Source organism: Leguminivora glycinivorella, chromosome 2 (assembly GCF_023078275.1).
Source record: "Leguminivora glycinivorella isolate SPB_JAAS2020 chromosome 2, LegGlyc_1.1, whole genome shotgun sequence".
NCBI classification, from domain to species: Eukaryota; Metazoa; Arthropoda; class Insecta; order Lepidoptera; family Tortricidae; genus Leguminivora; species Leguminivora glycinivorella.
The window spans coordinates 2642048-2665464 of NC_062972.1; the positions used below are offsets into that span (position 1 = coordinate 2642048).

At 37.5% G+C, this 23417-nt stretch overlaps 2 protein-coding genes across 2 annotated transcripts in view; one reads left to right on the forward strand and one right to left on the reverse strand.

Moving 5' to 3' along the window:
- LOC125240425 overlaps positions 1–4238 on the forward strand; it is a 41348-nt gene extending 37110 nt beyond the window's left edge. Inside the window, exons 3-5 of the mRNA XM_048148319.1 lie at positions 1967–2107; positions 2898–2957; positions 3796–4238. Coding sequence (XP_048004276.1) covers positions 1967–2107; positions 2898–2957; positions 3796–3993 — 399 coding nt within the window. The 3' untranslated portion in view covers positions 3994–4238. The remainder of the gene's footprint in view (positions 1–1966; positions 2108–2897; positions 2958–3795) is intronic.
- Positions 4239–7154: 2916 nt separating this feature from the next.
- The window catches only part of LOC125235151 (cadherin-87A), a 76281-nt gene continuing 60018 nt past the window's right edge, over positions 7155–23417 (reverse strand). The window contains 20 exon segments of the mRNA XM_048141602.1: positions 7155–8816; positions 9100–9179; positions 9537–9650; positions 10717–10906; positions 11219–11324; positions 11735–11892; positions 12202–12365; positions 12578–12690; positions 13069–13245; positions 14527–14717; positions 15124–15259; positions 15676–15835; positions 16472–16669; positions 16950–17089; positions 17092–17163; positions 17841–18027; positions 18626–18816; positions 20239–20359; positions 21116–21234; positions 22458–22655. Coding sequence (XP_047997559.1) covers positions 9102–9179; positions 9537–9650; positions 10717–10906; positions 11219–11324; positions 11735–11892; positions 12202–12365; positions 12578–12690; positions 13069–13245; positions 14527–14717; positions 15124–15259; positions 15676–15835; positions 16472–16669; positions 16950–17089; positions 17092–17163; positions 17841–18027; positions 18626–18816; positions 20239–20359; positions 21116–21234; positions 22458–22655 — 2813 coding nt within the window. The 3' untranslated portion in view covers positions 7155–8816; positions 9100–9101.

Genomic DNA, 23417 nt, shown 5'->3' on the forward strand with positions numbered 1-23417 from the left:
GAAACAAAAACAAATTAAACAGATGTAACAATAGGCGGTCTTATCGCTTACGATACGAGTGATCTCTTCCAGACAACCTTTGGGTATTGATCTTTTTGTATTGGGTGTTAAGTTCACTGAATCCACGGCTTAAAGTAGAGACGTAGACTCAAAAAATGGCTAGAAAAATCACCTACATCAGTATCACCTGTAATGTATTCAGTATGGCGGGTGTACAAAAATCAGCCCATGTGCAGTTGCCTGCTTGAATTATTTATTTTAGATATGCCTGATTCCAAGGACATACTGTATATTCTAAGATAACCATTCGTTATACTATGTGTTAGTAACTATCACGTAATGTGACTAGCAGCACATCTCGGACACTGGCGATCAAATATATGAAAGAGGCGCGTTCCTAGCACACATTCTAAGCTCATGTAGGTGACGAACGCGTACCATGCTGGTATGAGTGAGATGACAGGTTGACTGTTCGCGTTTTTGACAGGCAGTAACTGTGAGGTAACCGAGAGCGGGAGTGGCCATACTGTACGACAGTACTCTTTATTATACTGTGCTAGCAGTGTCAATATATTCTGTAAAATATGTTCATCTCACGTCACATAAAATAAACACATGACTTATGCGATTACCTACAGCCAGCTACACCATAATAATAAAGTTACCACCAACTTCGAATCGCCGGTTTCGTGGCCACACTACAATGAGGTCACCCGTCCGTGGTCGTCTATAATTATTGACAGCTTTCTGAATGGCGCACCGAATTTAATGTCCCACAATATTTTATTATGGGATGCTATGTTTACACGCAGGAAGGTGGTTTAGCGGTAATCAACGAGGATCGAGTTTCTAGAGAGTTACTGCCAAAGAAAAATGTGTAGTCACAGTGCATAGACTGCCATCTCTCGACATAGGCTTAAAACTTTTGAACCTTAGTTTTGACAATTTGGCCCAGATTCTTAATCATATTTGACTAAACAGTTAGTGCCATCTAGCCGAGAGTCCCCCAAAGGTGTATCGCCATCTAGTCGCCATCTATGGTTTCTATACGGAGTTACATATGTCTTTGGCGGTAATAAATATTTAACACGAGGTAATAGGCCATATTTTTAATATTTATCGACACGTACGAGTAAATATTTTGTCTAGATTTTTTTTTAATCATTATTTATTTTGGAGCCTTGGTCCATGGGACTACGCTGGCTCCATTAGGCCACCTAATATTATTATCAATAAATAAAAATATAAAATAAATATAAATATTGGGGGACACTTTACACAGATCAACCTAGCCCCAAACTAAGCAAAGCTTGTACTATGGGTGCTAGGAGACGATAAACATACTTATATAGATAAATACATACTTTTATATGTATAAATAGAAAACATTCATGACTCAGGAACACAAAGGTCTGTGTTCATTACACAAATAAATGCCCTTACCGGGATTCGAACCCAGGACCGCGGCGTAGCAGGCAGGGTCACTACTGACTACGCCAGACCAGTCGTAATAAATATATGTTTGTATATTATAAAAAATAAGTCAAAAGTCTAGATTATGCAGTGCCATGTTCAAGATTTTTTTGTAGAGTTTTGAGAATAAGTATTGTTAATACCAACACCGATATTAGAGCTACTCTTATTTGACAATTTAGTTTTAGATTTGAACTGGTTTTGATACGACTTAGATAAAAGATCTAAAAAGAAATACAAAAAAAATATAACAAACGTGATTTGTTGTCAAATCAATATCCAGGGGCCTATTCCACCCTAAATACATATAAGTTATTCAAATACAAGTTGAAAAGGTACTTCCTCTTCTAAATTGTAGCATTGACAAATGGGCCACAGATGAACTTACTCATTGCCTTAAGAAAGTAAAACAATATTTCCATCTTACCAGGATTTTATTAAACAAGAATACTTTCCTACCTCAATAATACCAAATTTTCTTTCATTATTTCAGCCAGAACATTGCACGTCAAAATTCGACCTGAGCGTAGCAGAGGCGGTGCGAGACGCACGACGTGCGGCCACATTCAGTGCCGAGAACCATCATAAGTTCCTGCTAGGACACATGGTTGTGTTCCGAATGCATCTCAACAAGGTAACCCATCTTGTACTTTAGGGCTTTTCATACAGTAGGCAAAAAAGCAAACGAATAGATAGACTGCACGGCAAAACTCGACCTATACCTTACATTCAGTGCGGTGAAACATCACAATTAATAAGTTCCTGTTATGATATAATGATTGTATTTCGAATGCATCTAAACAGGGTATAGTATTATTTTATAGTTGTTTTATAATATAAGAGGCAAACTGGCAAATGAATTGAACATGCACGTCAAAATTCGACCTGAGTCTAGTGCATGACGCACGAAGGTTGTGTTCCGCTGCATGTCAACAAGGTAATAAGGGATAAAGACTAATGATACCGAGTCAATTTTATTTTAACTATGGTCACCTCTTCTCGAAGCGAACCTACTTTTACCATTGATATGAGACCATGAAAACTGGAAGCTAAAGGATGATTAGCTTAGGTGACCTCAATGGATATAGTCAACCAATTGCAACCCTATGCTACTGTAGAAATATGTGATACTGACGTTATAAATCAGATTGTAAGAAATCTCTTACTGCTTGTCATTTTGACATGGTTGTAGAGTGGCCTAGGGTTCCAATTGGTTGCTTGTACATATTTAATAATTTACCTAACTTTATTACTTCACGAACTCCAATACGTAAAGCGTTCAATTATAGTAAATATGACCCAACGTTCGACTAATTTATTCATTGACTTCTTGCCAAATTACTACTAACATGTACATGACAGCAGCACGCATTTTATTTCATCATATAATATAATATATGTATTACTCATCATTTGTTTTGCAGAGTGACGATTATATCAAGAAATGTGACAAGATGTTTTTGGACTGCGGAGTGGCATGTGAGGTAAGAGATAAAACATAAGTAATTACCTACTCGTACCAATTAATTTTTCCTCGCAAGGCCCAATACTAAGGCCGATAGTCCACTATCATATGTTTATCATAGAAATATGATCATAGGCAACATGCCGTTCTTTTTCTTCACCTTGGAGGCACACTCAGGTTTGTTTTCCTTCAGGTTTGTTTTAATGTATAATTATTGTAAATTGATTCCATGTTAGTGTTAAGTAATTTAGCTATAAGTCATTTCAAATACAATGTTATATTGTTTCTTGAATAAATAAATATCAAATATCAAATACTCCGTTTTGATCTGAATAGAATTTTTTTAAATCTAATGAAGTCTGACCCGAAATATTATAATACTAGCTTTTGCCCGCGGCTTTGCTCGTGTTAGAAAGAGACAAAAAGTAGCCTATGTCACGCTCCATCCCTTCAACTATCTCCACCTAAAAATCACGTCAATTCATCGCTCCGTTTTGCCGTGAAAGACGGACAAACAGACAGACACACCCACTTTCCCATTTATAATATTAGTATGGATGACTATTTTCAAGAGGGCGTTGTGTTTCATGTAACATGCGGTTACAGATTAGTATAGTATGAGCAAAATAGTTCTAATGAAATTCCGCTATATGACGCGTCGTCATATGTGACGTTATCTGGGTAAAGGGACCTTATAGTCGATGGTGCCCTCCCCCCACCCCTCTGGGGCCTGACCACGAAGCTGAATCTGCCCCTGAGCTGCTGTCTAAGCTATTCACTCCGTCTTTTATGCATGTGACTAAATAAACCACCTTTTGCGACAATTTAAATCTCATTTCGTCCTTCTACAATTCCAGACGATGCCCCGCATGAAACGCTGGCGCAACCTCGCGCACCAAGAGATCAACCGAGTTCGCGACGACATACTCCACTCCCGCCACGCGTACAAAGACCTGGTTGCGCACGCGACGCGCAAGCTCAACCACGTGCGGAAACACACGAGGGCTCGCGCCGACAAGGCTGTTGAGGAGTTAGAGAAGTGTATCAAATCGTAAAAAAATACTTATATTTTGTGCATTCCGACGAGCGGTGACAGCATTGTATTTTTATCATCTATCATCACGCCTTTTCCGCACGAATATACTTCTTAGGAAGTGACAGGCTTGGTGACAGGTGATAATAGTACATTACGATACAAGTGCGTAAAAAAGGAAGTTCGAAACGAGTGACGATAAATTAAAATACGACCGAAGGGAGTGTTTTAAATCGACACGAGTTACGAATTTCCTTTTCGCACGTGTATCGTACGACGTTTTTCAGTACAGATGGCCCTTCGAAGTTTCGACCATAATGAACCACTTCTCGCACTAGTGCGTATAAAAAATACCATCTGTACTGAAAAAATACAAACATACTGACAACGCTTGTTCACAATGGTCAATGACGCGCTGCGATAACGTGACGTTTAAGGGAATTTTCAGAATTTGGGATTAGCGAAAGTTGTTAACAAAAATTAACTCGCTGTCAGTTTTGTGACGATAATTAAACATGAAATTTCAATAAAAATATCGTTTTTGTGTTAATTACATAAACTTTAAGCGATAATCTACATTCAGAGTGCGAAAAAAGTAATTTTTTAAGACAGGTTTTATGCTTAATTGTCGTCACAAAACTGACAGCGAGTTAATTTTTTGTTAACAACTTTTGATAATTGGGGGGACCCAAATTCTGAAAATTCCCTTAAAGGGTGAAAAGAACTATAATGTTAAATTTATATAAACGAAACCTTTAAAATTTTAACGAACCGATTAAACAATTCAAAACAATCGTGCACCTTTTACGAAATTAGAGATCAAAATGTGCACAGATTTTATCGATTGATGATTTTGAATTGTATAGAATCTTTTTGCTATTCGAGATTCGATCACATTGCCAGCCAAGTTCGGTTGAATACATGCCAACTTGAATGTCAATAAGCTACTTTTTAATTATCAGAGTACCAATTTGTTAAAAAATTATCGAATCTTATTTAGCTAAAATTAATAGCGTAGGTACCTATAGTATGTTCTAAAATATTATATTTGCTGTTATTAAGTAGGTACTATTTACAAAGTCGGCTTTTAAAATCATTTCTAAATAATATAAATCAAGAAGAAAGTACCACATATGTGTTTAATTAATTCAAAAGTGCCATTAATTTGAGCAAGTCAATGCTCATATTTATTTATTTACCAACTAAGTAAATAAATATAAACGATATTGTGGTCGCATATCGCATATTTCATCATCATCATTAATCACTGTAAAATAAATTCTGTGTCAATTTCTCACTGTCATGTTTGTTCAATGTGTTATATGTATCAGTGGCGGCTGGTGAACATTTCCGCTAGGCAAGATTGAGCAAAAAGAAACATACCTTAACATTATATACTTTACTAGTAATCCATTTTAGGCAAGCCGTTGGGAATCGGCTTGTATGGACCAGCCACTGCTGATATGTATTTTCTTGCGTTATCCCGGCATTTGCCACGGCTCACGGGACCCTGGGGTCCTCTTTGACAACTATTAAGTGTTGGCGCAGACACTAGTTTTACGAAAGTGATTATAAATATTTTATTTATTTATTTAATCTTTATTGTACACAAAGAAAGAAAAAACTTATAGTACAAAAGGCGGACTTAATGCCAGACAGCATTCTACAGGATGTAACATTAATGCCGGTGATCCATTTAAGAGCATAGCCGGTATCGAATAGCGGTTACGAATACCACTTCCTTTTTTTAAAATAAACACCATGAAAATTAAAGGTACTATAGAAGGTAATGTATAAGCCGTAGGATTTATCTTCGGCAATTATGTTACATAGTGTATATCTACCAGTCAACCTTTAGGCAAAGCAGAGGTATTTTATCAATAGCTATCAATGATAAATACGCGATCACAATATCTGCGGTGTCAACATTATTGTATTTTATCACATGGATAGCCCGTCTTCTTCGTACTTATACCTACTTGTTAGAACGTGACTTACGTGACAGACATGGTGATAAGTGATAAAAACACAACCATGCTGATACCGAACAAGATTCTTGTTATAAATGAGGTCCATGCTTTTTGACTTGAGAATGAAATGAAGGAAAAATACCTAGACAATTTCAATCTCGATTCACACCAAAGCATAGCATATTGGTCTCATCCTTAGGATACAAGTTTAACTTATTATTAAACTAAATTAGATGTTAAGAATCTTTTTGAAGTTGTAGGTAAGAGACGTTGTGATCAAAATTTTGACCAATGAGGGTTTTCTGAATCGCTTTTTATCGCCAGGCGGCGCTATTGAAGCGTCAGGCATATCAAATCGACAGTTATTTGATTGGTGGATTTTGAAGTTTGCTGCCAGAACCACTGGGCGCCCCAGTAGCGCCGCCTGGCGAAAACACGATTTAGAAATATCTCATTATGTTTTATCTTTCTGATTAATATTTCTATGTATTGAAAAAAGTTAATCAGTTCCAAATTATTGGGTGAAACTTATCTTTCGGTTCGACATGTTGGTAAAAACAAAATTGTTTTAATAGATACTTTTATAATGTACATAATTTGTACATTATAAAAGATGTATCATAAGATGGAGCCAAATAAGGCTTGTGTCGTAGGTAGCATGTGTATAATTTCACGTCCTAAATTGTGCTTTTCTAATTTAGTAAATGTTACCTAATTTAACATAGAAACGTACTAAGGAGCACTGTGATAGTTGAAGAAGAGGTTATATTCGGAAAAATCTTGAAATTAGATATCTTTTTAGTGGTTTAAAAAATAATAATTTGAGAAGAGAATTATTTCCAAATTTTATACTCATTTTGGGTCGCTCTCTACTCAAAGAAAAAAAAACGAATATGTACATAATTATAGTACTTACCTACAGTATCTACTGTAGTAAATGTTGTCTTAATTTAGAGACAGAATTTTTCCGAATATAATTATTTTTATTTAATAACATTTAAGTTCAAGTACCTACTAGTACAATTTGTTGTTTTATTAATAATATATTTTATATTGACGTAATTATTGTCTAATATTTTATTGTAATGTAAAATATTTTTGTAATAAAAGATATAACAACAGTTCTACGTGTAATATTTTCACCAATTGGTATGAATATTTTATTAGTAAAATAAAGAGGTAGGCATTGAATTAAAAAGCAGCGTACTTCATTATTTAAAAGATTTATTTATTTTCGTTGTTAAATAATACTTTTAGGTATAAAAATAGTTCAGTATTTACATATACAGATCTAGAAATGACTTTTTAACATCTAAAATACTTAAGACACATATTTAAAAATAAAATATGATAATACAAACGAATTTTTGACACTAAACTTCCAAAACAATTTAAAACGTAACGTTCTTTGTACACTATTTGTACACGAATAATTATGGCATTGAAAATGGTAAAAACAGTTTCAATAGATAAAATAACACAGCTGCCGAAGTAACAGAAACGAGATATCATTATTATGCAATAAGTACTAATAATATTTTACATACATATTCAAAATAAGCAACTCTCATCAGGTTCGATTTTAAACATATAGGTGAGTATACAACAGTTCAGCTCAATTTGTTAAACATATTTGATTCAAAATTGAGCCGAAAGGTTTCACCCGTACATATATACATAATTTCCAGTTAAATAAAAGGTTGTAAGCACAATCATCATGAAATCAATATTAAAATGCAAATGAGAAAAGAAATACTAAATGGCTAAGATACAGCAAATAAATACAACATTACGTATAGAGTTCATTCCTCATACAAATAAAAAGTATTACGACTTGTTAACGTCCCTTTGGGGGCTACCACAAAGTACTAAAGTGTTTCAGTTTAAGTCGAGAGAAAAGGACATAAGCATGTAACTGCTATAGCTCTGTCCTTTTCACTCAACCTAAACTAAATAGATTTAGTACGTCGTGGCAACCCCTGACCGCCTAGCATAAGTTAAACTTCGCGTGAAGTTGTTAAAGACTTACCCCCTTATTCATAAACGTTCACTAAAATTATCAAGCCGATAAAATCGTTTGTCCCTTCTGACGTATCGGTGTGATAGAAAGGGACAAAATATTTTTATTAGCTTGTTAACTTGAGTGAATCGTTTATCAAAAAGAGGGTTATGGTACCGCAAGAACGCAAGTCATACTAGCAGGTCTGATGACAGTAATGACGTCAGGTTACATCAATACTGTATTTACACGACGTCGATCAAAACGACCTTTTCGATAAAATTACCTCATTATAATTGTTACATTTATTTGGGCCTTTACGTAAAATTTTATTTATAATCCTGGTCACGGCACCAATTTAAATAGTGCTATACATTATATACCTAAAACATTTATATGATAATTCCTTATAATAATTTCAATTATTAACAAGTAATAAATAAGGAATGTTACAGTGTTTTAAAATGTACATCATAATATCGTTTCTCAGTCCTTGTCTTGTAAATGTTGGCATTTAGAGCAAAGTACCTAATTCTTCGATGCTAATAGGTATAACTATTTAAATATTCATTATTTGTCTTTTCTAATTAGACCCTAGAATTTCAAGATGCTAACCATTGAAAACATCAAATAAATCATGTAATCACAATTTCTGGGAATAATTTTATTTAAAACTTTCTAACCATGGACGTTGACAAAGTATTATAAATTGAAACAAATTGGTAACAAAACGTATATGCAGTCTTCAAAACGATAATTATTTACTTGAATGAAGAGGGATATAACACATTGCCAACATGCACTACATTTGAGACTTTATTTACATATAGCTTACATTTTATTACTACCTAATTATAGCAAGATTGCGACACCTTCCTGAAAATAAGAAAATAATATGTTTATTTAATATAAAACATAAAAATATTAATTGTTAAATATATTTAACTGTATAAGAGACTAAAAATTACTGCTAATCTAATGGAGCTTTTGGAGTTCTTGCAAAAAATGCTACTTTTAATTTCCTTAACGATTTTTGTCTGCGTGACTTTTGTTATGAACAGAGATCGAAAAATTGAGCGTCATTTGTTTGAAACTAAATATGAAGCGGACGTTGTTAGAAATGATATCAAGATACATAAATACCAAAAGGTTTAGTTACCATCATAGCTGCCCTAAGCCGGCCGTAGGCCGCGGCGGGGGCTCCGGCGTATCTGGTGTTGGCGGCTTGAATGTGCTACCCTGTAATAAATATGGCTTGTTAAGTCTAATAATTTCAAAGCTGATAATTTATTTTCCTAATAATTATGTCTCATTTGCCCACACAGCAAACACATACAACATTGTGGTATTACTGGTATTAGTAGAACTACCCTGACTATCCTCCCCTTGATCAAAAATAATAATTCATCTACAAAAGGAGAAGGCAGAGGTAAGAATAGTATTTTGGCTTCAATGAAGTGTAATGTGACAAAACTAGTGCATTATAGAAATAAAACTAGTAATTAAGCTTAGTGGCATCGATTGCAGACGTTTCTGCTAATGTTTTCGACTCGTTACTCGATTTCCCAGGATATATCAAAAATCCTAAGGCCTGACCTGAAATCCTAAGGCAGCTTCTAGCGGCGTGGGAGATTCTCCGCCGAGCGTCGCGTAGTCGCCAAACCGCTCTGTCGCGCGACTACCCTGTATCGTCGCGTATGTGTTGTCCGTCTGTAAACACAATTGTTGTCATAAACAAATTGTAACAATGAGGAAGCACACTCAAAGGTTATGACAGATGGCGCCAGTCCATTGCACAGATAGTGAATTTCATACGTAAGAGCGAGAAGATATTTTTTCTCTCTCACACATATGAATGATAGTGACATGTCTGGGCACTTGCACTGGCGCCGCCTGGCGGGATAAAATGTCAGTGTGCGTCCTTATTACACGTCACGCGTCATTCACGATGACGTGTCTTTTCGTTGGTATTGTGAAGTCATTAAAGGCTACTTTCCAAATTTGCACGTCGTTGTGATTTACACGATCTATAAAGTTATCAAGTGGCGATCAGTCTATGCTATGCTGTAATGCTATCTCTTAAATCTGTCAATGGAGACCCAGTGAGATAGAAAGGGATGACATTATAACATCAGTCGCTACTTACAGCTTTTATACAAAAACAGTGCTAATAACTTTTGTACTAAATCCCCACAGAATCACACCATAACACACCTACGCCTAAGCGTAAGCATAGTAACGGAACTCGTATTGACAGGTCGATTTTATATAGACACGTTGAAAAAGCGTGAGCACAAGTTAAAACATACTATAATTTAATGTTGTTAAATAGTAGTAACACGTAGATATTAAAGATAAACCAGTTTTTAAACCAAGCAGCTTTTAAGGGAATGGCTAACCAAATTAAATTACGATGAGACTAAAAGAATTGTCCAAACTCGAAATAGTTGAAATTTCACAAGGATAGTTGATGTATGTTGTTTTGTTTCTTTTATTATTTTGTAAGTATTATACATAGTTGTAGGCGTAGTCATATTGACCAAACATTCAAATCTGTCAACCGGTTAAATCGTACTTTGGCACAACGTATGTTATTGGTTGCCGCGATACAGGCATGCCTAGTGCGGTTACCAATGTTAATCAACTTGTAATGTACTCTTTACTTAATAAATATTTTTTTAATTTTTCATTTTTTTTTCAGTGAGAGATGAGTAACATTTTGTTACCATTATACTTAGTTTATTTTGCTAGCGACAATCTGATTTCGGGTACCAACCTGCGGGGGTTCCACATTGGCCTGTTCCGCCTGGTCTCCAAATACGTTCATAGTCAACTCCTGCTCCTCATACGGCCGTAGCTTAGTCTCCAGCCATAGTGGGTTCTCAGTGGTACTGAGTTCTTCTAATATCCGCCGCCGGGCGAGACTGTCGCCCTTGCTGGATTGGAGGGATGGTGGGGGAATCACCCTGGAAGAAAGATTCATATGAGCTGTTGAAATATTCTCAAGGTTATTAGATATACCACCGCTGTTTATTTGTTTTAAACTTTATTAGAAATTAAAAAGAAAGTAAAACAGGCGGACTTAATGCCTCTAGTGAACCATGGAGCGAAACAGGAATGCGTGAATGTCCAGTGAGAATCATTATCAAATATTACCAGGATAAGATGCTTGTTAAAAGTACATCTGTTTTTAAATTAGTATACTGCCTGTTTTCCATTAAACTGTTAAAAAAAATGCTGTAGTTGTATCTACAAAGATACAAAGATGAATTACTTACCAATGTTTTAAACAAGCACAGACAACTATGAAAGTCACGATTCCGGTGAAAAGCACTATCAGCAGGGCTATCAACGCTGCTAATGCTGGGTCGAAACTGTCAGGCGCTAAAATAAAAAATAAAAGTTTATCCTACAGGGTCAGTACTCAGTCACATAGACTCATATGTAATAGTTCAAGCGTTCATTAAAAGTATAAGTCTTGGTATAGGTATGTTTATTGTTACAGTCAACCAATTGGACCCCTAGGTCACTCTACAACCATGTCAAAATGACAAGCAGTAAAAGATTTCTTACAATTTGATTTGTAAGTCACCATGAGTTCTACAGTGGCCTAGGGTTCCAATTGTTCCAAACACAACGCACATAATTGGAACGATCTATCTAGAAGATGCTGCAAAAGTTAGGGATCCGAGGAAGATTCCTTCTTAGAGCCTTTCCTTGAGGGATACCAGCTTGAGGCAACCATCATCATACAAGTATAGGTACAAGGATCTTTGACCAGGTTTTTGTTTTACCTTTGGCAGTAGCGCTGGCAGCCGTGAGCGTTTCGACGCCATATTCTTGGTACACATCTTTTAGCTCGTCGTACTTTGAGTCTACGGTCTCAAGGACCCTCTCAACCGGTAAGATCTGGTATGAGGATGGGTCCACTGGTAGTAGGTGAATTTCGCACCTGAAAAGGAAAAGAAGTAGGTATTAGAAGAAGTACTGTGCAATTTGTACATTTTCTGATCTTCTCAAAGCATTTGATACCGTGAAACATGACAATAAACTTCGTTTTCTCAAATTAGATCATTGTAATTTGCCAACGGACATTTTAGTGTCACAATTTGAACATTAATCATCCATACACAATAAAATAAATCTGTGGAAATCAAGTCTAGAGAAACTGTAGTATGAGGAGTGTCACAGGGTTCTACATTAGGTCCTGTACTATTTTTGGTCAACTTTCTCATTTACTTTGTTTACAAATAGTACTTACCAGTCATCGTACAGCCTATCAGCATGCACCAGGTGCAGTCTCCTGGCAGGCACAAGTAGGGCTCCGCTGGCGGCGGAGAGGCGGCGGCGCACACCGGCTTCGGGCCGAGCGCAGCCACGGGACACCACCATTCGGATGAGGGAGGAACGGTCTGTTATCCATATCTGGAGACACAAAGGGCAAATGTTATAAGGTAGTGATTTAATGCTCTTTAGCTACTCTTTTTACCACAACCTGAATAAATTGAAGAGTAATATCCCTAAACAAAATATTTGAGCATTTATTAACAATATCAAAGACCCCAAATTCAAAGAGTTTGAGAAATAAGTAGTTATGCACTGAACTAACTTCACTCTGTTTGAACAAATATACTTACGTAAACTTGCGCTTTGGCTTCTCTATGCGGCGGCGCGAGTTCGCGCGCGATGATGTCCAACACGAACCGGTCCTGGTTATATTCAGCCATGTATCCCGCCGTCATCAGCACTCCTGTGAAATCGGACTAATCATTTAATCATTTTATTGTATTTTTTTTTCATGTCCATCTCATTCTTTTTCAACACTGTTGACGAAAGAAAAAGTGCGTGAAGAATTCAATCTCCATTACGTTACCATTTTATAGACTTTATTTACAGTAACGTAGTGAACGATATGAAAATCGTACCTACCTATGGAAATTTTTGAATAGGTACTATTTTTAAAATAAAAAAAGCTCAAACAAAGTCGAAGACATTATGACACAACACCTACTTTGCGTTTAAATACGACATATTAGTTTAAACATTACAAGGACGATAATAGTTTCAAAAACTTTAAAGGTTGTATAACACGTCTATAGATCAGCTAGACTTCGAATTGTAGTCTCACCTTCTTGCGTAATGTTGAATGGAGATGAAACAACACTCCCACTGGACTTCGAAGCACCAAACTTGTACAGATTGGAAGCCGCTACCATGTACACTAAAGTTCCGTTCTCTTCTAGATCTGGATCTTCTGCGGCCACTGAGAGAATGGCCTCGTTGACGCGCGCCGTGTGTTTTATTGCTAGAACAGGAATTTACTATAAGCAAAAAAACTACTTAAAGCTACTTGAAAACAATCGTGCGTTGATTGGTCGAATACCTAGTTGGTTTATCTAATTTCAACTCCCTATTTCCACTTTTGTGTCCTCTATAATATGATACGTCTTTTTGGGAACTTAGACTCGTTGTCATTATAAATTCGAGCTTGACCACTGCGATTCCTCCTTACCTTCTGTACCTACTGTTTTCACTGAGTATTATTGCCCACTAATAGCCACACTATGAAGTTCAACAGAGGTTAACACACCAATGACCACGTGTACAAATGGTGTGCCTTGCCCGTCTGTAGTGTGCCCGTCTCAGGACTTGGAAAGTGAAATAACAGTGAAGGTCATAAATTTTACAACAGCGGACACTCGAAACGTATATAAAAAGTGATTTTAAAATGGACTAAATTTCATCATTTTCATCTTAAAATTTAAATACCAACTGCCGAGAGCAAAGTTTTTAAGAATATGGAGCAGCAGGGAGTTGTTGGTGTCCTTGGTCGAGCATGGCGTCTGGAGGTCCAAGGACAGCAGCAGAAGAAAGTGACGGTAGTGGTTGTAATAAAACAAAAGTGAATGTGCGGTTTGAAAAAGTGTACACGAATTATTATTGTTATACAAACTTTTTTTCTCGTTCTTAGTGAAGTAGTTTTCTTTATTTTTCGTTTAGTTTATTAAGTTCATTTACTTCTATTAATGTTATAAATGCCGTTTGAAGAAAAAAAAAACTTATATGGTTCAAAAGTTGGTCTTTAATCTGTGACGCGAAAAAAAAAAAATTGTTATGACTACACCAGTTAATTTTATTGCATAAAATGTGAATAGGTATTTGTATATAAACTTGGCTACGCGAGTCACATGCGAGCACAACAAAGGACAGGTGCCGTCGTCGAAATCAGCCGGGAGAGATTGGTCAGCAATTCCCGTTAAGTTTGTACGTTTGGATCACGTCTCCGATTTGGATAAAAATTGGTAGGCTGATAGAGTCCATGATGCTGAGCACGATCCACTAGGTTTCCCAAAATGTCCTAGGTTGATTGTATGAAACTTTCCTTGTTTGTTACCGAAAATGTATAGAAATCTGGTAACAAAAAAGGAAGGTTTCATACAAACTACATAGAACATTTTGGGAAATGTCTGATCTTGCTCAGCATCATGGATAGTCTACCAATTTTTATCAAAATCGGACACGTGATCCAAATGTACAAACTATTCGGGAATTGCTGTGGTATGAAAGAAGACCAAATTTCTCTTACCTGCATAATACGTCTTCTCCGGGAACTTAGGCTCATTGTCATTCTCATCCAAAACTTTGACCTTGACAACAGCGACGCTGCTCTCTTGCCCTTCTGTACTGTTGTCCACCGAGTTGAAGTCAGCGGCAGCTCGTTCCAGTATCGGGTTGTTGCTGGCGTATATTGTTAAGGAGTATTCGGGTTGCTTTTCTCTAAAAAAAAAAAGATCAACAATATGCCGCGTTTGCCTACTTGCAGGTACGAGTATACCTTCTGGCTGCCTAAATGGGAATCTTAAACTTAACACGAGTATAATATTGTAACTGATGATATTTCTAGAATACTTCCAAAGAATGCCTACTGACATTATATTTGCCTTTTGTAAAGCCCGACCGGAACTATATAACTATTGTCAAGAGGGCGCTGTTATTCTGATGTATGCGGCAACAGTTCAGAATAGTACGAAAAAAATAATTCAAATGAAATTCCGCAACATGACGCGTAGTCATATACTTCTGGTCAGGCTTTATATTTTTTTATTGCGCAATAAAGTTTAACCTCCTTATTTATAAAATAAGTTTGAAGAAGATCCACAAAATATATATTATACAACCTTACCTGTCAAAACTGATGTTTGCTCTAATGACGCCCTTTATTCTGTCTAATGTGAAAGCACCATCTTCATTTCCTTCTAAGATGTGGTAGTATACCTTTCCATTTTCACCAGAGTCATTGTCAACTGCTTTGACAGAGCCTGTAAAACGGGATTTTACTAGAAAAATGTTTTTATGTAGAAGATTCAGAATGCGTACTAGAAGTTGTTGGTCGGAAAAAGTAAACAATGGCACAAGAGACGACTATCCATATCAAAAGTATACAAAACCATATACATATAGATCTAAGAATTAGGTGAGTAGAAACTTGTAGTCGGAAAGTAAAAAGCATTTAGTAAATAGACGGAGACAATGAAATAACTGGTAAACTTTTACTTTTTACGCCATCAAACGACAGCCAAGATCAAGACTTTGGTAAATTAAGGAACTTGTCCGAAAACTCAGTTAGAAAACCAATATACATAGAAAAGAAAGAAAGAACTAAAAGACATTATTGCAACCATAAAATATAAGATAATATAAGTACCTAAAGCAAGAACTCATATGGATTTCTTACCAATAATAGCTCCAGCGGGCGAGTTTTCCTTAATGTTAAACTGATAGCTGGTAGCTGAGAACCGTGGCGTATTATCATCATCATCAGCTAACACCACCGTCAGTATCATCAAGCTCTCGAACTGAGCAGGGGTTCCGTTGTCCACTGCTGCTATCGCCAACTGAGAATGCAATATTTATTGATGTACACAATTTTTTTAAAGCATAAAATGAATGGGTTGGAATGTGCAAGTTGCAGAAATTTCCCAAAAGAATTGAAATTTTCTTCGAAATTCCATGAAGGTTTCACTAGAAAGAAGTTTAAATTTTAGAAAGTTTCAATCTTCATACAAAAAAACGAGGAATGTTTCCGAATTATTCCTATGCTGAAAATTTCTTAATATTATAAAATTTCCTTCGCCACATCAGTAGGTTGCCCCCAACATAGTCTAGGACCCGAATTTTGTAAAATAAGCATATCTTGATTTGCAACAATTAGCTTAGAATACCTAATAATGAGAAACACCACACCAATTAATGACTACTGAATATCCTGGTCACGGCACCAAATAAAATGATATTCATCATCTGGTTAGTCGTCATTATAAACTTAGAACTATCAATAACTAAGCTTGCATATCAGTCCCTATCATGCTAGGCGTGTTTTGATGTGCAATTGTCACTCATTAATATTTTCATTCCTTTATTCATTCCATTGGTGCCAGTTCTTGTTCTTGATACGTCCAGTATTTAAAAACCTGTATTTTGTATTTTAATTTCCTATCTATCACTTTGAAATTTGATTAATTCTCACTCACCATATATTCAGACTGATGTTCCCTGTCCAAGAAAGTCTTAGTCCTCAGTTCCCCAGTATCTCTGTCCTGACTGAACTCCGGAGTCTCGCTAACCCTCTGGTTATCCACTTTGAGGAAGTATGACACGCGGCCATTTTCACCACTGTCTTCATCTGTTGCTTTGATTGTTGTTATTAGGTAGTCCGCCTGAGCGGCGTTCTGAAAGAACAATTGCTTTACTGAGACAATTTTACATGATTAAGAGATAACGGATGTAAAAACACCTCAGGTTGAAGTTCTTATGAGGTCAGAAATAGGTCGTGTTACAGAAAACGGAACTAGCGGGTTATACTAGTAATGTCAGATGTTTGTAAACAATTTTTGCTACACCCTTTCCAGTGTCCATTATGAATATGCCCATGTAACATATTGGAATGCAAATAAAGATCTATCTATCTATCTATGATGCTAACTATAGGTTCCTAAAATGTGTAGGTACCTCAGGTATCTCCAACTGTCTTTGCTCAGGCGGCGGCAGCACAAACTCCGGGCTATGCTTGTTCACACTAAGCACTGTAATGTCCACCCTCGCAGACGCGGCCAGACCGGCGCCAGCGCAGTCCGTACCCGACACTGTCAATGATACGTTGTGTTGCCAGTGACTGGACGGGCGGGGTAGATGATGCCGGTTATTGGATCCACGGAGAAGGTTCCTAAGACGATAAAAAGTGATCAGTAAAAAGATAATGTTACGTTGGTAAGTAGAAAATAATAACATACAACATACAATCACGCCTGTATCCCATAAAGGGGTAGGCAGAGCACATGAAACCACTAAAGCTTCAGGGCCACTCTTGGCAAACAAGGGGTTAAAAGGGGGTAGAAAATAATATTCTTAGTTTTTTGAGATTTGTCAAATGCTCTTTTTTTAAAATTCCTTATCATCATCCTCCTTGCGTTATCCCAGAATTTGCCAAGGCTCATGGGAGCATGGGGTCCGCTTTGACAAAACTAATCCCAAGATTTGGCATAAGCACTAGTTTACGAAAGCGACTGCCATCTGACTTTCCAACCCGAATACCTTATTGGAATTAGTCCGGTTTCCTCACGATCTTTTCCTTCAACGAAAAGCGACTGGTAAATATCAAATGACATTTCGCACATAAGTTCCGAAAAACTCATTGGTGCGAGCCGGGGTTCGATCCCGCGACCTCCGGAACGAAAGTCGCACGCACTTAACACTAGGCTACCAGCGCTTAAAAAGTTCCTTATATTAGACTTAAACAAAAAGTGCCCATTATTAAATTTAGGAGCCACAATCAGGAGGCATATTCGTATTTCTGATACGCCGGGAATTCGACAGGTTAATCAAATGAACTTAAATGCTTACCAGGCACACTCTGCTCCGTGATCGCATACTCCACTTTGCCATTCAACCCCTCATCTTTATCCTCAGCAGAAACCTGCAGGATAGCAGCCGGTGGGTTCAGCTGAAGGTTCTCTGAGATGGTACCCTTGTAAACGCTCTGGGCAAAGACAGGGGCGTGGTCGTTGATGTCCAGGACTTTTATGTGGAGCTGAAAAAAGAAAACAGCATTAAAAGAGATAGAAAAATCCATCGTTCTATATCGTAACATAGAGCGTGGGTTAAGCCGTGTTTGAGCGATGAGAGCCGAAAGGAAGTAAGGTAAGCTGGGTGCACAGTTGTCACTCGAATGAGTTTCCGTTTGTATTCGCAAGGCGTTTGTTGAAATGGGATGATTTTTGTCCTGGGACAATACAGGAACGCTGCTGTTTCATTTATTTTAAAGGCATAGCACTTAAACCACCATCTTGAAGATTTTGTAATCAGATCAGAGAAACAAGACTTTAGGTGGTCATTGTAATTGAGGTCTTGTGACTTTCTGAAACATTTCATTTCCCAAAGAGGATCAAGTATTATAAGAACTGTCAAAACGGTTTCCTAATAGTGGAATTACTATGAAATATCTGAGGAGTGACTTATTAAATAGAAATTATGATCTCTAAACACAGGCTCAAAACTCAGTTTCCATATTTTTTCTTCTAATTATGTGATGATTTATTTCGTGCACTGCATAAAATATTTTATTTTAAGTATCGGAAACTAGTCTATTGAGGTGTCTTGTGACTTGCTAAAACATTTCATTTACTCACAGGTACACTGCTACTCTTTTGTTTCGTAGGTGGAGCTCCATCGCTAGCCATAGCTCGAAGCCAGATGTCGCTAGTGACCTCTCTGTCGATATCGGCTCCTTCGGCTACGGTGACCACTCCCGAAAATTCGTCGATGGAGAACATGTTGGATAGTTCGCCGGTGAGACTGTAGCGGACTTGACCGAATTCACCTGAGGAAGACAATGACTGTATTTAAGGTATATTCATAGTAATTTATGAATGGTTGAGCTAATGACCCTACTGGGACCAGTGCAGTGGAACCTTAACGGTCGCAGTGAATCAATTATCTATGTTTTGACTGTAAATATGTCCCCTTCTTATCCGTTTCTTCAATGTAAGGACTATAGGCTAGTTTCCTACTAGTCAAATCAGCTTCTTTTTATGGGTTGTCTATTGTTTGCCCGACAGTCATTTAACATAATATTCATTTGCCCGAATCTAACTTGCCTGAATTTCATTTGCCCGAATGATTTGTTTACCATAAAAATCATATGTCATACTCGTTGTTTATCCGAATATTACCTTCCATAATCATACAATGCCATACTATTTGTTAGCCATATTATTAAGTGCAATAATATGGTTTCATAGAATATTCAAACGCCATAAGCAATTATTGCCATATTAATTGTTGCCCATATTATTACCTAACCTAACCTACTTTCTGATAGCAGTTTCATTTTCCAGGGGTCACAGTTCTAACCTAACCTAACCTACTTTTCCAGCAGTTTCATTCTCCAGGGGTCACAGTTCTAACCTAACCTAACCTACTTTCTGATAGCAGTTTCATTTTCCAGGGGTCGCAGTTCTAACCTAACCTAATCTACTGTCTGATAGTATTTTCATTTTCCGGGGGTCACAGTTCTAACCTAACCTAACCTACTTTTCAAGCAGTTTCCTTTTCCAGAGGTTCACAGTTCTAACCTACTTTCTGATAGCAGTTTCATTTTCCAGGGGGTCACAGTTCTAACCTAACCTAACCTACTTTCTGATAGCAGTTTCATTCTCTAGTCCTTCTAGTACCTAATATAGTAGTTTTCGATTCTGCCAAAGCACATTATGGAAATTGACTTTTCTGGACGCTAATTTGTATGACAAATGATGGTATGGAATGTGGTAATTACGGATTTCGATGATTCTGACAAATGAAATTATGGAAACTGACTTTATGGGAAACAAAGTTTCTGGCACTAGATTAATATAGTAAACAATGATTATGGCATAAGATGTTATGAGAAACAATATTATGATTGTTGAATAGGATGGCAAATAAAATTATGGCAAATGAAATTCTGGCAAATGGGGGTATCCCCTTTTTATGAACTACTGAGGCGTGACGTCACAGTCAATTCATTTACTTTATATCTTTCTCTTTGACTTATTAAATAAAAATTATGTTTAAAACTGACTGCTGTCGATATTTTTCTTCTAATTATGTGGCGCTTTATTTCGTGCGCTGCATAAAATATTTTATTTTAAGTATAGGAAACTAGTCTATTACCATTGGAATTTTCAGCTCTTATCAATTTGGCAAATTTCTTAAACGATAGATAAAATGCGTAGAAATTTGTAGGCGTCGACTTTAAACTTACCCTCGTCTTTATCCACAGCGCTGACGGTGACAACGCTCGTGTGCGCTGGCGCATGTTCTTGCAAGCTGGCATCGTACTGTGGCGCAGCGAATACCGGCTCTTCATCGTTGGCGTTTTCCACCTAAGAAGCAAAGTATGTGTCACATTGATTGACTGGTGGTATATTTTTTTTATATTCAAAACTCATCATCATCGTCCTTGCTTGATCCCGGCATTTGGCACGGCTCATGGGAGCCTGGGGTCCGCTGTAACAACTAATCCCAGGATTTGGCGTAGGCACTAGCGAGAGCTTTTACGAAAGCCACTGCCATCTGACCTTCCAACCCAAAGGGTAACTAACTAGGTCTTATTGGAATTAGTCCGGTTTCCTCACTATGTTTTCCTTCACCGAAAAGCAACTGGCAAATATAAAATGACATTTCGCATATAGGTTCCCAAAAACTCATTGGTACGAGCCGGGGTTCGAACCCGCGACCACCGGATTGAAAGTCGCACGCTCTTACCGCTAGGCCACCAGCGCTATATGCAAAACTAGATATACAAATATTATGATGAGCAACAAAAAAAGTCCTCAAAAGGGCTGTTTTACTTCTCCATTATATCGCAAATTGACAGAGAGATTATAGTTCGATTGGGCCAATCAGTCTGATGAGTATTATTAGTAGACATTTTGGGCAAACCCCAACAGTCCCAACGCCCAATGTTTGTTCATTTAAGTAACCTTGCCGAAATGTAATTTTTGGTCACTTGGAACTATTCCTGACTCGTCACATCTCTTTAGGTACTCATCCCTTTAGGTACTCATATCTTTAGTTAAAAAGATTAATTGATTCTTTGTTACCCTCAGTTTAGACTCATTGATTCCTTTTATACTTACGTGTACTATGACTTGTGCAGTACTCGACCGCTGTGGGACCCCAGAGTCGTAAGCTACTAGTGTGAAGTTGATGGTACGGACTGTCTCGTAGTCTATACGCTGTGTGGATTTTACTACACCTGCAAAATATTAACAAAAACATTAAGGAATTTAACGGACACTCAGCAATATGGATAACTTTTTTGCAGTTTATCTCTATACATGTTTTCGCCTTTTTAATGGACTCTGATACTCAGGAGGAAACAAGTATCAGTACGACGAGGGAGTGGTTATTACGCTAAATATTAAACCATATTTGTGTATCCTTAGGAGATATTATACTAAAGTCCAAAATGGACATGACATAAATAGTTATTTGTTATACAAGGGGGCAAAGTTCTATTTTAACGCCGAGTGTGGAATTGAAAAACGAGTTTTATAACACACGAGAAGTAAAACACATTTGCACCCGAGTGTAACACAAAACTTTTCTCCTCACTATAGCGAGGAAACTACAACGCAAAAAATGCGTTTATCACTGCTTCCAGTAGTTCCACAGGTGGTAAATCATCTTTATTAATAGATTCACCTAATACCTTTATCAACTTTAAAGCAGTTAATTTGACTTTATTCAAGGTCAAATTACTTTACCCACTAGTGGATAAAATGCGTTTTTACCCGCTGGTATTAAAGGACAAAGCACGTGTTTCCGAGCTTAGTGAGGGGAAAAGATTCTTAGCAAATGGAAACAAAACAAGGTCGCCTTGCTCAAATCTTTTCGTAGAACAGGAGTTGAATGTGTTGGAGATAAGGTAGGAGAACATGGTAATTTACTATAACAAACTAACTGACCAAAATGAAGTCAATGGATTCGGTCAACGGATTCAGTCAAATCTTCTTTACCTACATGTAACATTGTCAATCTGGAAGTAAGGACTAGGTGAAGATGTGACCAGCGCAGATATAGGCGTCTCCTTATATGTGGCAGTGTATTTGTTGAGCACCGTCCCTACTGGCTGCTCTTCTACTAAAATACTCTTGCTGACCAACACGAAAGCCACTCGAAGAATATGACTAGAGCTCTATACCCGAACAGATGGTAACAAATTGAAATAAAAACCTACTTCTTTACTTACCTGTAACATTGTCAATCTGGAAGTAAGGACTAGGTGGAGAGATGACTAGCGCAGAGATAGGCGTCTCTTTATCCGTGGCAGTATATTTGTTGAGCACAGTTCCAACTGGCTGCTCTTCTACTAAATACTCTTGCTGACCAGAACGAAAGTCACTCGATGAATACTACTCAGCCCTATACCCGAACAGAGAGTAACAAATTGGCGTAAGAATCTTCTTCTTTACCTACCTGTAACATTATCAATCTGGAAGTACGGGCTAGGTGGAGAGATGACCAGCGCCGAGATAGGTGTCTCCTTATCCGTGGCAGTATATTTGTTGAGCACGGTTCCAACTGGCTGCTCTTCCACTAAATGCTCTTCGTACGCCGGTTGGGAGAATGTAGGGGCGTGGCGGTTGACATCCACTATGTTGATGATTAGTTCACCTGTGGAAATAAAGGTTACTTAAATCGATTTCCAATGTAAAATATCAGAAGATAGATCATGCCAATCAAAGATCATGGAAGCGCTGGTGGCCTAGGGGTAAGAGCGTGCGACTTTCGATCCGGAGGTCGCGGGTTCGAACCCCGGCTCGTAACAATGAGTATTTCGGAACTTATGTGCTAAATGTCATTTGATATTTGCCAGTCGCTTTTCGGTGAAGGCAAACATCGTGAGGAAACCGGACTAATTGCAATAAGGCCTAGTTACCCTTCGGGTTGGAAGGTCAGATAGCAGTCGCTTTCGTAAAACTAGTGCCTACGCTAAATCATGGAATTAGTTGTCAAAGCGGACCCCAGGCTCCCATGAGCCGTGGCAAATGCCGGTATAACGCAAGCAGGATGATGAGATCATGCCAAGCAAAGCTGGCAGCGATTTTGAGAGCCACATTAAACGTCAAACTTCTATGAAAAATTTACTTTGTTCAGGTGCAGGCGAAGCTAACAAATCGATGCGAACTTGGCTTGGTTTGACTCTAGTTGAACGACCGAATGACCAAAGTTGTATTTGGGAAATCTTTAATATCATAATACAGTTCTTCAAAAATGGGGTGTGTAAGGTACTCAAATCTTTGAAAAACTGAAAAACATTTACAAGTTTCTAATGGGTCGGCAACGCGCATGCGACACCCCTTGAGTTGCAGCCGTCCATAGATTACGGTGACCGCTTTCCATCAGGCGGACCGTATACCTGTTTGCCACCGACGT